The sequence below is a fragment of the Lodderomyces elongisporus genome, chromosome 1 (genome assembly GCF_030384665.1).
Source record: "Lodderomyces elongisporus chromosome 1, complete sequence".
NCBI classification, from domain to species: Eukaryota; Fungi; Ascomycota; class Pichiomycetes; order Serinales; family Debaryomycetaceae; genus Lodderomyces; species Lodderomyces elongisporus.
The window spans coordinates 420,810-434,386 of NC_083673.1; the positions used below are offsets into that span (position 1 = coordinate 420,810).

The 13,577-nt window shown below is 37.1% G+C and overlaps 4 protein-coding genes across 4 annotated transcripts; 1 reads left to right on the forward strand and 3 right to left on the reverse strand. All coding sequences in view use genetic code 12, as the record gives it.

The window, feature by feature from the left end:
• Nucleotides 1–17: 17 nt before the first annotated feature.
• SLN1_1 (Histidine kinase osmosensor) lies at nucleotides 18–4,037 on the reverse strand (the record flags this gene model as incomplete). The annotated part of the gene is made up of 1 exon (XM_001527577.1): nucleotides 18–4,037. The coding sequence occupies one exon, from the start codon at nucleotides 4,035–4,037 to the stop codon at nucleotides 18–20; it is 4,020 nt and encodes a 1,339-aa protein (XP_001527627.2).
• A 1,782-nt stretch (nucleotides 4,038–5,819) lies between these two features.
• PVL30_000144 (uncharacterized protein) lies at nucleotides 5,820–7,451 on the reverse strand (the record flags this gene model as incomplete). The annotated part of the gene is made up of 1 exon (XM_001527578.2): nucleotides 5,820–7,451. One exon carries the CDS (start codon nucleotides 7,449–7,451, stop codon nucleotides 5,820–5,822), a length of 1,632 nt encoding a protein of 543 aa, XP_001527628.2.
• A 624-nt stretch (nucleotides 7,452–8,075) lies between these two features.
• On the reverse strand, nucleotides 8,076–9,542 carry PVL30_000145 (uncharacterized protein; the record flags this gene model as incomplete). Its single annotated transcript, XM_001527579.2, has 1 exon — nucleotides 8,076–9,542. One exon carries the CDS (start codon nucleotides 9,540–9,542, stop codon nucleotides 8,076–8,078), a length of 1,467 nt encoding a protein of 488 aa, XP_001527629.2.
• A 1,440-nt stretch (nucleotides 9,543–10,982) lies between these two features.
• On the forward strand, nucleotides 10,983–12,854 carry PVL30_000146 (uncharacterized protein; the record flags this gene model as incomplete). Its single annotated transcript, XM_001527580.2, has 1 exon — nucleotides 10,983–12,854. One exon carries the CDS (start codon nucleotides 10,983–10,985, stop codon nucleotides 12,852–12,854), a length of 1,872 nt encoding a protein of 623 aa, XP_001527630.2.
• Nucleotides 12,855–13,577: the final 723 nt, after the last annotated feature.

Below are 13,577 nucleotides of genomic sequence, written 5' to 3' on the forward strand. Positions count from 1 at the left end.
AACCTCTAAAATTTTTATCATGTCACATTGGGGAAGTATGAACTTCGCTGAGAACTGATTGAGTGCGGAGTAACGACAACTTCCTTTAACAAAATGGGGTAATTCTTACTAATCATCGTTCTCAAATTTGTTCGCTTTATCGGTTTTGACAAAAAGCCATTCATCCCGGCATTATAGCACTCCTTAATATTGGAATCATCAGCAAATGCAGTCAATGCAATTATTGGTTTGGTGAATTTCAAATTCTGTCGGATAATATTTACAGCGGTGATTCCATCCATTATGGGCATTTGAATATCCATAAAGATCAAGTCAAATTGATCTTTGGAAGACTCTGATTCAAGCGAATTCTTGACAAACTCTACTGCTTCGGCGCCATTGGCTGCCATTGTCAAATTGTTGAATCCCTCGAGTTTCAACATTCTTTTAATCACTTCTTGGTTAACATGATTATCCTCTGCAACAAGGATCTTTAAATTGAATATATCTTCCATAACGGAGTTGACGGGAACAGACGGCGGATGCGTAGGCGTAGATACAGAGCTCAGGGAGTTATCATACCCTTCACTTGGACCAGCACCCACGTTTCCAGCACCTGATGCAGACTGAACATTAGCCGTGCCCGTTGAGCCTTGTGAAAATGCTTGTGATTTCTCAAAGTTCAGAATGGACGATGTTTTGGTGACACTATTCGTTGAAGAACACGTAGAAGTAGTAATTATAGCGGGCGATGAACCATGCGAGATTAGTGAAGGGCGAATCTTATGCGCCGTTGACTTGAAAGTGATATTTTGCTCATGTCTAGATGATCCATTCTCGCTAGATGAAGAAGTAGCAACACCATCACCTATACTTGTAATATTGTCTATTTTTCGAGTACTTGAACCTTCCTTGCTATCACCTTCTTCTTCTTGGATTTCTTCGATGACAGCTTTGTTGTTCAATTCAAAGTCAGGATTGAATTCATCTTGACACATCTCTGCCAACTCATCAGCAGGAATAGCTATTTCGCCAGTTTGCGGTAATGGTATAGTCAATGTGAATGTTGATCCCTGGCCAATAGTTGATTTCAATGTTAAAGTTCCATTCATCATTTTGGCCAATTGTCGACAAATACTAAGTCCTAGCCCCGTACCCCCATAACTTCTACTTAAAGTTTGATCGCCTTGTACAAATGGCTCAAAAACTTTATCCTGCAAGGCGGGTTCAATCCCGGGACCGGTATCTGTCACCGAGATTTGCAAGACCCAAGATCTCGGCAGGTACAATGGTCGAATAGGGTAAGAAACACGACCATTGACAAAAGTTTTGTCAGTTGAATCACGAAGTTCCTTTTTGTCCAACGTTGGATACGATTTATAATCTTTTTCTTTCGGCATAACATAATGTCTTGTTTGAGTTTTTGGTTCAATAGTAGGGGTAGTGCCTTCAAATTCAGTAGCCCCTTTGCTTTGTGTGGCAACTATAGATTCCTTGCTAGCTAAAGAGCTAATCTTTGTAATATCAGAATCATTACGTATAACGCCCTGAGCTTGGTTTACACTGTTTTCATCTTTGCTTCCTTCATCACATTCCTCGGTGGAATTGTTCTTATATTCAACATTAGAAGGAGCTTTGGGCAACGATTTTGAATTTGACAAAAATTGTTGCTCAAACAACGCGTCTTCATATTGCGATGTTGACATGGTGACTAAACTGATATTATCCTCATCGCCATCAGCAACGCCAGTCAATGGGTTTACCATTCCTGGAGTTTTTGAGTCTCTAAAAGTTCTCAGCTGTCGTTTACCTTGAGTTGCTTGACTGGTGCGACTAATTCTGCTAGATACTGAATTCAGTCTCTTGTGGGGTTTTCCTTGTTGCAGTTGTTGCAGTTGTTGCAGTTGTTGCAGTTGTTGCAATTGTTGCAGCTGTTCTGGATGCAGTAGTTGACGCGATGTATTAGGCGGTGGTGGATATTTAGGGTTATTAAAAAGACAGACTTTTTCATAATCACAAGCTTTTGAAGTTGCTGCGTCGTATTCGCCCAAAAGTTTAAACACAACATCAACATTGCCATCTATAGGTGTGAATTTTAATGAGTTGGATACCAAATTCATGATTATCTGAATAATCCGATTGGAATCGCCAAAAAGTATTAGTTTCCTCAATGCATTAGGTTTGACATACATTTTAAAGTTGACTCCTTGGTCTTGTGCCGATTTGTTAAAAATTGATCTTATCTGATAGACTATTTCAAGGATTTGAAAATCCGACTTTTCCAACTTTGACCTATTCAATGTGTTTTTTGAATAAGTTAGCAATTCCGTCAAAATATGTAAAAGCAACTCTCCTGAGCGTTGTATCAATTTAAGCGAATCTTGAATTTTCGAATGGTCTTTCTCCTCCATTGCTATTGAGGTCATTCCCAATATACCATTCAACGGAGTACGCAATTCATGTGATATGTTGGCTATGAAAACCGTTTTGGCTTCATTTGCGGCCTCTGCTTCAAGTTTAGACGCCTCCAATTCCTTAGTTCTAAGCTTGACACGGTCTTCTAGATGTGTATATTGCTTGTCCAATTCATCGGTCATGATATTGAATGCTTCGGACAACTCTGTCAATTCATCTTTGAAAATTTTTTTGGAGGGCACAATTCTCATGGGTAATTTGATTCCAGTCGAGTATTGTACAGACTCGCCACCAGTTGATGATAATACACTTTCGTGTCCGCCAAATTTCTCATCCATTGCTGCACCTTCACCGTTGGTGTTTTTGATACCTTTATTGTTTCTATGGCGATCATTGTGATGATCATTGTGATGATCGTCAGGATCATTATTTCCAGAAGACGATGTATTTCTGTTACTCCATTTATTCGAAAAGAATCCCTTTTCCTTTTTATATCCAGTTATTGCTTCGGTAGATTCCTTAAGTTTTGTGATTGGACGGATAAACCACACAGCCAAGGGAAAGGTAATTAAACACATAAAAGCTCCAATACCAATCACCACTCCAATAATAATTTTCTTTAGCTTTTCGACTGGCTCGTCAAACACTGATTGTCGTTGCACAACAATAATGTCCCATAACAAGTTATTTATGTAGATTTGAGTATATCCGATGGCAACACTAAAACCTGCAAATGCTTTGACATTGGTGGCTACCCCTGATGGTGATTCGATAGCTGTCTTTATCGAGTCGGATGCATTTATGCTATACGGCACCCCCGGCTGGATCAAGGTTGCTTCCGAGGGAAAGACTATTTCAAATCCAATTGCTGGATTTGTTGATTGATCTATATTTGTGTCCAGGTTTTCGACAATTAACCCATCGACGATGGTGCCAAATATGGGTTTGACTGCTATTGTTGAGTAGTCCTCGGTTGAAACATTCAATGCTTCTTGAATAGTAGCAGCCGAAGCTACAACTGACAAGTAGCCTGCAACATATGGTTGGTTAATAAGAATCGAGGAGTTTGCATAGACGGGTAATGTGACCCCCATAAAGTATGGGCTGTTGACATCTGTTTTTGAAATGTTGGCCAAGGGTCCAGTAAAGTAAAATTCTGAGCTGTTGGTGTTTAGTAATGGTGCTGGAATAGAGGCGTTAGCCTTTAAAGGAAATAGCAGGTCTGCAGTGTCTGTCGATACGGTTGTGATATTGTTGTATGATGATGCCATAACCTCTAGATCCAAGTTGTATAATCTAGCAGCAGCAAATGTTTCAGTTGATGTCATAAATTGTTCCAAAGTTTCTTGAGCGTCAACAAATACATCTCTTGAGTTGTTGCCTGCTCTATACTGTGAAAGCGGAGTAGTTATTGAGTCGATTGATGCCAATGAGCCCACTTGGTATGCAACATACGCAACAGCTTGTTGAACTTGAGCAGTCTTTAGTTGTGAGATGACGTATAATCTTTCCCCACGAAGGTTGGTCAAGTTATCACTAAAGTACAGGCCTGTAACAATACCCAATATTAACAAGGAAAGAAGCGATGCAAAGCAGACTAGCACAATCAACTGCGGTCGGATGCCGACTTTTAACCTTCTCATACTGGATATATGATGTTATAGTACTGAAAATAGTAATTTGAAATAAAAAAAGATTTATATGGGAACGAAACGAACTGAAAAGAAAGCAAAAAGAAAAATAAAAGACAGGACAATACGTCAATATCGCGACATCAATGTAGAATAAAGTAAAGACAAAATGTGCTCAGTAGATGAACTGTGGCAGGCGGCGGAGTAAAGTAAAGTGAAGTGGAGTTAAGTGCTGGAATACAAGGGCGTGGTTCAACTCTATAAGTATTCTAATAAAGAAGCAAGTGAAAATTTCTGAAAAAAAAAGCCCTTAGCTTGGTTATGATTTGGGTGTGTTGTAGTAATAGAAGTGGTTGAATCCAGTCCTTACTTTATGATTTTTCTTCTTCTTTTTTGGTTTTCTTTTTTTGTATTTGATGTTTAGGGATGTTATGTAGCGCGTGGTATGATTAAGTAGTGGGACCAAAAAAAGAAAAAAAAAATTTGAAACAAAAAAGATTATTGCAGAATAAGTAATACACAGGGTTCGCAACAAAACACGACACGCAAAAGATGGTGAATGAATTCAACGTTGAAGTAACTTGGTTCTTCTTATTTGAAAATAGAAAAAAAAAAGACAATGGAAAAGAAGAAAGTGGAAAGAATAACTGGAAGAAGAAAATGAAGACAACAAATAATGTATGTTTTCAGGAGGTTTGTTTCCATCATGGGAATATTCTCCTTTGCAAATTGTTGTCGTTGTTGTTGGTTTGTAACAAAATTATGTATATACGCTGTTTGTTATGTATGGAGTTACTATAACTTTTTTTTCTTAGCAGAGACGCTACAGTTACACAAACCCAACTCAGTTTGTGTATTTGTGTATGTATGTGTGGATGCAAATATTTACTTATTTTTTAGAATTTTTTTCTTTTTTCTTCTTCTCTTTTTGGCGTCAGGTGGGAAGCCCAAGTTTTAAGATTAGATGTTTCTCTTATTATTTTTCTTTTTCTTTTGTAATGTTGTAGGCTACACAAATGGTGGCTGTATTACAAGTGACTGTTTCTGAAATAAGTGGACGATGATAAGGTAGGTGTACTATCTTAGCTATCTTATTTTTTTTTTTTGTTTTCAAACAGAAGCTAATAAGTACGTAGAGGTAGACAAAAAAAAAGAAGACAGTGTGTACATATGACGTAATGGAGGAAAGGAGAGAGAGAGAGAGAGAGAGAGAGTTGAGGCTTACTTCAATTTCTTTCTGTCTTCTATTTTTATATTTTTATTTTTTTTAATTTTTATTTTAAGAGAAATGGAAAATGAGAAAGTGAAGCCATCGGCTGCCAAAGATACATTTAAGAGTCTTTGCAATTTCGCATATAATAGGCACGTGACATTAATTACAATTCCGATCTTGTCTTCATCCTTTGTTTTATCTGCTTATTTATTTTTATTAATTGTACAAATAATTAAAATGTCAGTATGATGATGATGATGATGAAGATGATGATGATGTCGTTACATAGCATAGACCATCACATGTGGTTATATCTATAATTCTTGATTACAACTCAAACTAGATATAAGAGTCTTAATTTTTTTTTTTTACTATTTTTTCTTCGTTTCAACATCTTATTGGCTCAAGTAATTGCCAAGAAGACCAAACTTTTTTTAAATTATTATAACGAAACAGCAAGGAGAAGAGAGTATTTTTACCAATCCCCACCCACCCCTTCCACCCCCTTCACCCCCGCACCCCGAAGAAGCAAAATTAAAAAAAATTACATATAAGCAGTAACAACGAGAATTGCACAGATTTCATACTTTGACGTTAAGTTTGAGTCCAACAATAGCGGTTCTACTGAAATACCAAAACACAGTGCCACTAAGAGCCAACACTCCAACAAATACCATGAAATAATTATACTCCTGTTGCGAACCATCTCCAATGATAGCAGCAGCAATGGGGATCCCAAACAAATTGCCGATTGCCATCAAACATGTCACAATCCCGTATTTCTTGCCCAACTCATTCACAGGAGTGATTTGAAATAAACAAGTTGGCAAAAGACTCAAGATGGAACCAGAACAGAAACCACCTAAGCCTGCAAACGTCCAAAGCACACCTTGACTCTTAGGACCAAATGGCAATAATAGGACCAATATCAATAACATGTACCCAATGTTCATTAGTAAATTGATATTGAACATCCCGTAATGATCACCAATGTACCCCGGTATAAACCTCCCAAATATACCAGTAGCATTCCATACAACAAGTAACAAGTACGAAGTTGATTCACTAGCACCCTGTGCAATAGAGTAACTGGCAAAGTACGTGAGCAACAATACCAACGACAACTCTGCAAAAAAACTACCAACAATTAAGAATAAGAATCTATAATCTCCAATTCTAAGCATCTTCTTTAAACAATTGATTAATTTTTCGGTTTTCGATTCTCGTTGCAGACTAGCAATCCGACCATGTCCTTGACCATGTCTTTGACCACGCACGTACTGATCATCCCCCTCCTCCCTCTCCTCCTCTGCTTCTCCTTCATCGTCTTTACTGCCTTTTACTTTACCAACCTTTCTAAATCTTTCCTTAACCAATAATATTGATCCAACCATACACGTAATGCAAATGAATGCCAATACCCTCACTGCCCAAACGTACCCAATCTTAACATACAACGACCTTAACATCAATGGAAACACCATTGCACCCAATGATCCACCACACGTGGCCAACCCTGTGTTGATACCTCTATTTCGCTCAAACCAATGGCTAACAACTCCAATTAAAGGACCCATACCTAACCCGTTTCCCACACCCAAGCTAAAAAAACTCAATATAAAATGCCATATTTCAACACTACTTGCAGCACCCATCAAACCAGCAAATATTAAGAGTGTGGACGCAACGAGAAGCCACATAGGACCACGACGATCAAAAATAGGGCCAGAAATGAGTCCACCTGCATATGTTAGTGACAAATAAACAGCAAAAATCCAACTTATATTAAGCTCCAGGAGCGAAGAAAGCTGGTTTCGACTGATGTAGGTTTGAAGGGCACCAATACTGTTTAGCAAACCCAAATTGACAATTAGGCCCAAAAATGAGCCGAGTGTAACCGAATAGGCTCGTAATCCTCCATCAGGGTATGACAAATGATCATGAGACGTTTGAGATGCCAAGCTATCATCCGACGAGGAATGGGATGCTGATGCAGATACAGGAGAAGAAGAAGTTGATGACGATGATGATGATGATGATGATGAAGAAGAAGATGATGAGGGCTCGTTGATGGTATAGGTAGTGCTATATATGTCATTGCGACCTACCAGTGGTATATCATCCTGTGTATTTGTAAAAGCGCGATTACGCTGGTGCGGATATGTCTGTAACTCAATCTCTTCACCAGTTGAAGTCTTGACTAATGTTGACATTTAATTTACACCTTGACTTCTGGTATATATTTCAAATATTCGAATGATGGGTTGATGATACAAAATTAACGATTAAAAGAATAGAAGGATAAATATGTCAAAAGTATTGATGTCTGATTCTTTGTTTCCCCTTTATTCTCCTTTTTGTATTTGCCAGTTTTTTTTTTTTTTTACTACATCTGCTCTAAATGATATTGGCTGAAAATTTCGTAATAAATTTGTATCACATCACAACCTTTTAAGCGAAAGAGCATCAAATTTATTGTGGGGAAGATGATACACCAACGGGTCGCGAACTCCGATGCGGCGCTAAACAATTCCATTTATTATTATTATCTTCTTGTTTTCATTTTTTGGTGATGCAGGTTCTAAAGCAACTTGTTCATACCAAGTATAAATACATATATGGAAGATCAAACCAAGCAGTTAAAACAAGACAAAAAAATGAAATAGAGAACAAGAAAAGAACCTGGAAAGGAGAAAAATAAAGAACTAACAAAAAACTGATAGTTAAAATTCAATAAAATTAATAAAGAATAAGACAAAATTAAACAAAATTTCTCAACGTATTTGAACCTTTAATCCATGCCTTAGCATAGTGTCTACTTTAAAGTTTACAAGCCTCTATACTTTGACATTTAATCTAAAGCCTGCAATCTCAACTCTACTACAATACCAGAAAAACGTGCCCAAAAATTGCAACACACCAACCAAGATAATATAGTTGTTATATTGTTTTTGCGTACCGTCTTTGATAACCGCTGCAGCAATTGGAACTCCAAATAGATTGGCCAATGCAAGCAAACTATTGAGAATTCCGTATTTCTTGCCAATTTCATTAACCGGCGTGATTTGAGATAAACACGCTGGGAGCAAGCTCAAGACAGACCCGGAGCTGTAGCCACCTAGGACAGCAAATGCCCATATGACACCATGGCTCATGTGGCCAAATGGAAGCAATAGCACCAATATTGTCAATGTAAAGCAAATAAGCATGAGAACGTTAATGTTGAAGCGTCCATAGATATCACTAATATGCCCCGGAACTAATCGCCCAAGAATACCAACTGCGTTCCAAACTGTAAGAAGTAAATATGACGTTGACTCTGTCATACCCTGAGCAATTGCATAACTAGCAAAATAAGTCACAAGTAAAACCACTGATAATTCTGCAAAGAAGCTTCCTAATATGACATATATGTATTTTGCATCTTGCTTGGTAAACACATCCTTTAAAGTTTGCACAATAATCTGATGGCGTGTTTTACCCTCTGGATCAATAAAAGTGTCGTCTCCTGACTCATTTGTTGCACTATTTCCATTTTGACGTTCCTTTCTAAATCTCTCCTTTACTAATAATATCGAGGCAATCATGCACCCCAAACATACGAATGCCAAGACTCTTACCGCCCACACATACCCTACTCGTACATACAACGACCTTAACATCAAGGGAAATATCAAACCGCCAACTGATCCACCACAGGTTGCAAATGCGGTAGTTACACCTCGTCTCTTATCAAACCAGTGACTAATGACGCCAACCAATGGAGTCATGCCCAACCCATTACCAATTCCCATACTAATGAAACTCAAGATAAAATGCCATATTTCAAAACTATTAGCTGCACCCATGAGTCCCAAAAAGATGAATGCGGAAGATGCAACAAGAAGCCACAAGGGACCATACTTGTCAAATATAGGACCAGTCACCAAACCACCTGCATAGGCAATGGACAAAAATACACCAAATATCCAACTGATGTTGACTTCCAGCAATGCTTTCAATTGGTTTCGACTAATGTATGTTTGTAAAGCACCAATGCTGTTTATCAAGCCTAAGTTGACAATAAGACCTAAGAAGGATCCAAGAGTAACCGAATAAGCTTTCCAACCACCATCCGGGTAAGACTTTTCCTCTGAGGATGGGATCGAGAATGTTGTTGACAACCCTGAGGTTTCTTGAACCAATGGGTTTAATGACAAAGTTTCCACTGCAATGGATTGAGAAGCTGGTAACGATTGTATAGCTTGCATAGGTGCCTTGTTTCGGGAATGAACATGATTATCAAGTTCGATCGTCTCTTGCATCTGGAGAGAGGAGTTGATAATAGTGGTTGTTGTGGTGGTTTGGACCATTTAATAAAAGTTCTCCTAGCGAATATTAAAAAGTATGAAAAAAATGCACCTTTTGGATCTTAATCAGAACATTTATGAATCATGGGAGAAAGAAAACAACCAAAACAAAATCAAAATCAAAATCAAGACAAATACAAATAAACAAAAAAAAAGAATCCCCCAAAGGTAGTTAACAACAGTTTAAGTGTTATTAGTTTGCATTATCTAGAGTTTTGAAAATCACATAAATATTGTTTTGATGATAAGAAATATACCATGATAATCTCGTTATCAAAACACGGAGAATAATCTCCATGTTACTAGTATTGTTTTTATACAACCGCTTTTCGCGTATTTTGTTTTGCGACAATGCCAAAAGACGATTGCCAGGACAGAAAATTGACGAAAAAAACACAGGCAAACAGAAAAACAAGTAGTAAAAAGTAGCTTTGAATTCATTTTTACTGTTATATTCATCTTGTTTTTCTATTCTTTATTATCTATTGATTCATTGATTCATTGATTCATTGATTCATTGATTTTCTCATAACTTAAAAAAATTTGCTTGGTGTGGAGTAAAAATTGTGAACAAGCTAAGTTTTGATTGAGCTGAGCTCTGAGCTTCCATTTCACTTTCAATTGAATATATAATAGAGGTCAAGCAAAAAGTGAAGAAAAAGATATGTAACTATATATACTTTGACCCACTTTGTGTTTTGATTTTTTTCATCCTCTTTTTATTAACCTTTACTTTCATTACTTTGCACAAACAAGAACAATATAAATAGATGGTCGTGGTAAAAGTTGATGAGTTTGAATTGGGTTGCTAGGTAAGGAAATTACACTTGTTTGCAACACTTGTTTGCAACAGTTGTTCGAGCTGGATTGTGTTTCATTTTTTTTTTAAAAGAGGATGTATTTTACCAATGGCGGTGGCAACATTCGTGGTGCACTGGTTGGTGCAATTACTTATGCTCTTGATAATGAAATTTGTAGCAATTTAACATTTCTGTAGTTGAACTTATCCGTATAGATAAAGAACGGAATTTTTTGGATCGACAAGGAGACAAAAGGTAGCAAATTTGCCTAAACACCGGAAATCGAGAGAGGAGAGAATGCACGGGCTTTGCTCCGAATTCGATTATATCGCCGTTTGTTCGTAAACCCGTATGTACGGGGAAAGCAGACGCACTTAATTGTGGCTGCGAGATAAGTTGAAGTAGATGGCTGTACGGCACGAAATGTATACTGAAATCTATCTTAGCCATCGAGTTAGAATATATATACATAAATATGTATATTCCTTGAGGTTTTACTTCAAATACATTGATGACACGAATAAGTTCAACTTAAGACTAGTTGATTGTTGAAAGAACAATTTGCTTTCTTGCTAAAAAAGAAATATAAAATTTTATGGAAATTACTGCGTTGAATTTGGAAACTGAGGAGTTGTTGGATTCCTCATCTAGGGAGATTTACCAAGCATTACTTGAAGAGGCAGAAGAGCAGCGGGAAAGTAACTTGGAAAGTTTAAGAGAATTGGCAGAAGAAGAAGAAGAAGAAGAAGAAGAAGAAGAAGAAGAAGAAGAAGAAGAAGAAAATTTGGACAATGTTGAACGAGAAAATGAGAATGAAGACGAAGACATTTTGGCCTTGAAGCAAGATTTGGAACACCACAAGACATTGCCATTCTTGAAAAGACCTAGCATTTGGCAAATTCTACTTATATTGGTCCTCGTTACTACATTCGTGTCCGCAGCTGAGCCTTTTAGACAGAATATACAGTTCCAGTTGGCATGCAATAGTGTTGAAGTGAATGGACATTGTAGTCCCGAACTCACACAGATTTTGATTGGAAGCTATAATCAAGCCTCAATGGTAGGTATGACTTTGATATCTTTGCTAGCCGTTTCAATGTTTGGATATTCAGATATAATTGGAAGAAAACCGTTTTTGGTTTCGACACTTGCACTGTTTACTATGTCAAGAATGGTTGAATTTTACCTCATGACACACTATGATACATTTAAATTTGTGCCCATGATTGTCGCAGCCTACGTTTCAGCGATATCAGGGGGTTTTGTGATTATAGGCTCAATCATAAACGCCTACATAAGCGACGTATGTCCTATTGAAGGTAGAACGTATGCGTTAGCGTTGGGTACTGCCGGAAGCTATTTTGGACAAGCAGTGGGGCCATTACTTGGCGATTTCTTAGGCAAATGGGCAAACTCGTGGAATGGTGTAAAGCCACTTCCCGGAGGCAACAAAATTAGTATCCAAGCAGCATCTGAAGTATCCAAAGTGGCCAACAGCGAGTTCTTGTTGTTAAAAGTCGAGCTTATCATCTTCATATTAGTGACATTATATCTGTTTTTGGTCCTCCCCGAGTCAAGAAGCATCAAGGCGAGATCAAAGTCAAGGCAAAAATCAGTATCTGAACAGCAAATGAGGGCCGAACTAGCAACGGCAATGAACAATATGACATCACAAAGCTACAAGTTAAAATTTAATTTAGTGGTTAGAAACGTTTTAAAAATTTTTGAACCGTTAACAGTCCTTTTGGTTCCTGCTGATGTTATAAGAAGTTCACAGAAACACAATGTTCGTCGTTTGAGATTCATGGTCATTGTATTAACGACAACTTCAGTTCTTTATCAAACCTTGATGCTTTCGCTTGGACAGATCCTCTTGCAATATGGTATTTACAAATTTGATTGGGGTTCAGAAGGCATTTCAATATTGATAAGTACATTCTCAATGAGCAAGTGCTTTGCGTTAATGGTTGTATTACCATTCTATCAAAAGACTGTCCTCCAGTCGTGGTTTGGGTTAAAAGTGTTAAAAACGCAAATCGATTTGGTGGACATATACACTATGTTAACCGCTTTGATCACAGACTTGGTCGTGTTTCTTGCATTTTATTTCATGAAATCATCAATCGAAATGTACACATTGTGTGGTCTTTTTGCTATTGGTGGATTCTTTAGTCCCGTTTCCATTTCGGCTATCCTAAAGACAATTACTAAAATCGGTCCGCTTTTTGCGGCAAATACTTTGCTTTTAAATATAGTATGCATCGTTTCTCCCATTGCAATCTTGGGGACCTACACGAGTTTAATGAAGAAAAAAATCGCCGAAGATATTTTTCTAATTTTTGCCGCCTTGATTTTTGTCTTTGTTATTGCCATATTTTCGTGCAAGGTGGTTTTAAACTTGACTAGTGAAACTACGGATGAAACGGTTAATAAAAGAGAGCTGGATCTCTCTGAACCATTGAATTGATTAACTAGCTTCAATTTTTTTTTTTTGATTTTTTTCAGTTGGTTTATATTTTTGACCGTTTCTTAAACCGCCTACCCCCAAACTTTTATCTTGTTTTATTTCTGTTTATCATAAACATTTTTGTATACGATTTATTAATATTATCTTTATTATTGTAATTATTATCATCGTCGTGGATATCTACTAGTTGATATTAAACAATCCAAATTGTTCTTTTCTTATCTCTCTCCATTTCTCTTCTTTCCTTTTCCCTCCGTGTATATGTAAGTGTGGGTTCGTCTGAGTTTATTGCAATTTTTTTTTTTTTTTTTTGGTACTCAATAATTCCAAAGGATATACAAGTTGCAAAATCTTGGCTCTAACTTAAAACTCAGAGCCAGTGTGTTTTGGTGAAGATGACTGCATTCAACACCGTAATCTAAAGATCAGAAGGGTATTCATATGAACTAAAAACAGAACTAAAAACGAAACTAAAACTAAAACTTTACTGAATTTGTTTTTACAAGCTTAGTATTACAAACTTTGTCAATTACTCATTAATTTCCACTTTCTTTGTATTCTTGAGCCAAAAAAAAGCACGAACCAGAGAAAGGGGAAAAGAAAAAGAGAACGAGAAAGAGAAAAAATGGAATAATATTTCCATTCTGACTTTTATGCGCGATACATATATGAGGTAATCGTGGTCTTAGGTTGCTGCCTCATTGAATGTCATTTTCACGTCTG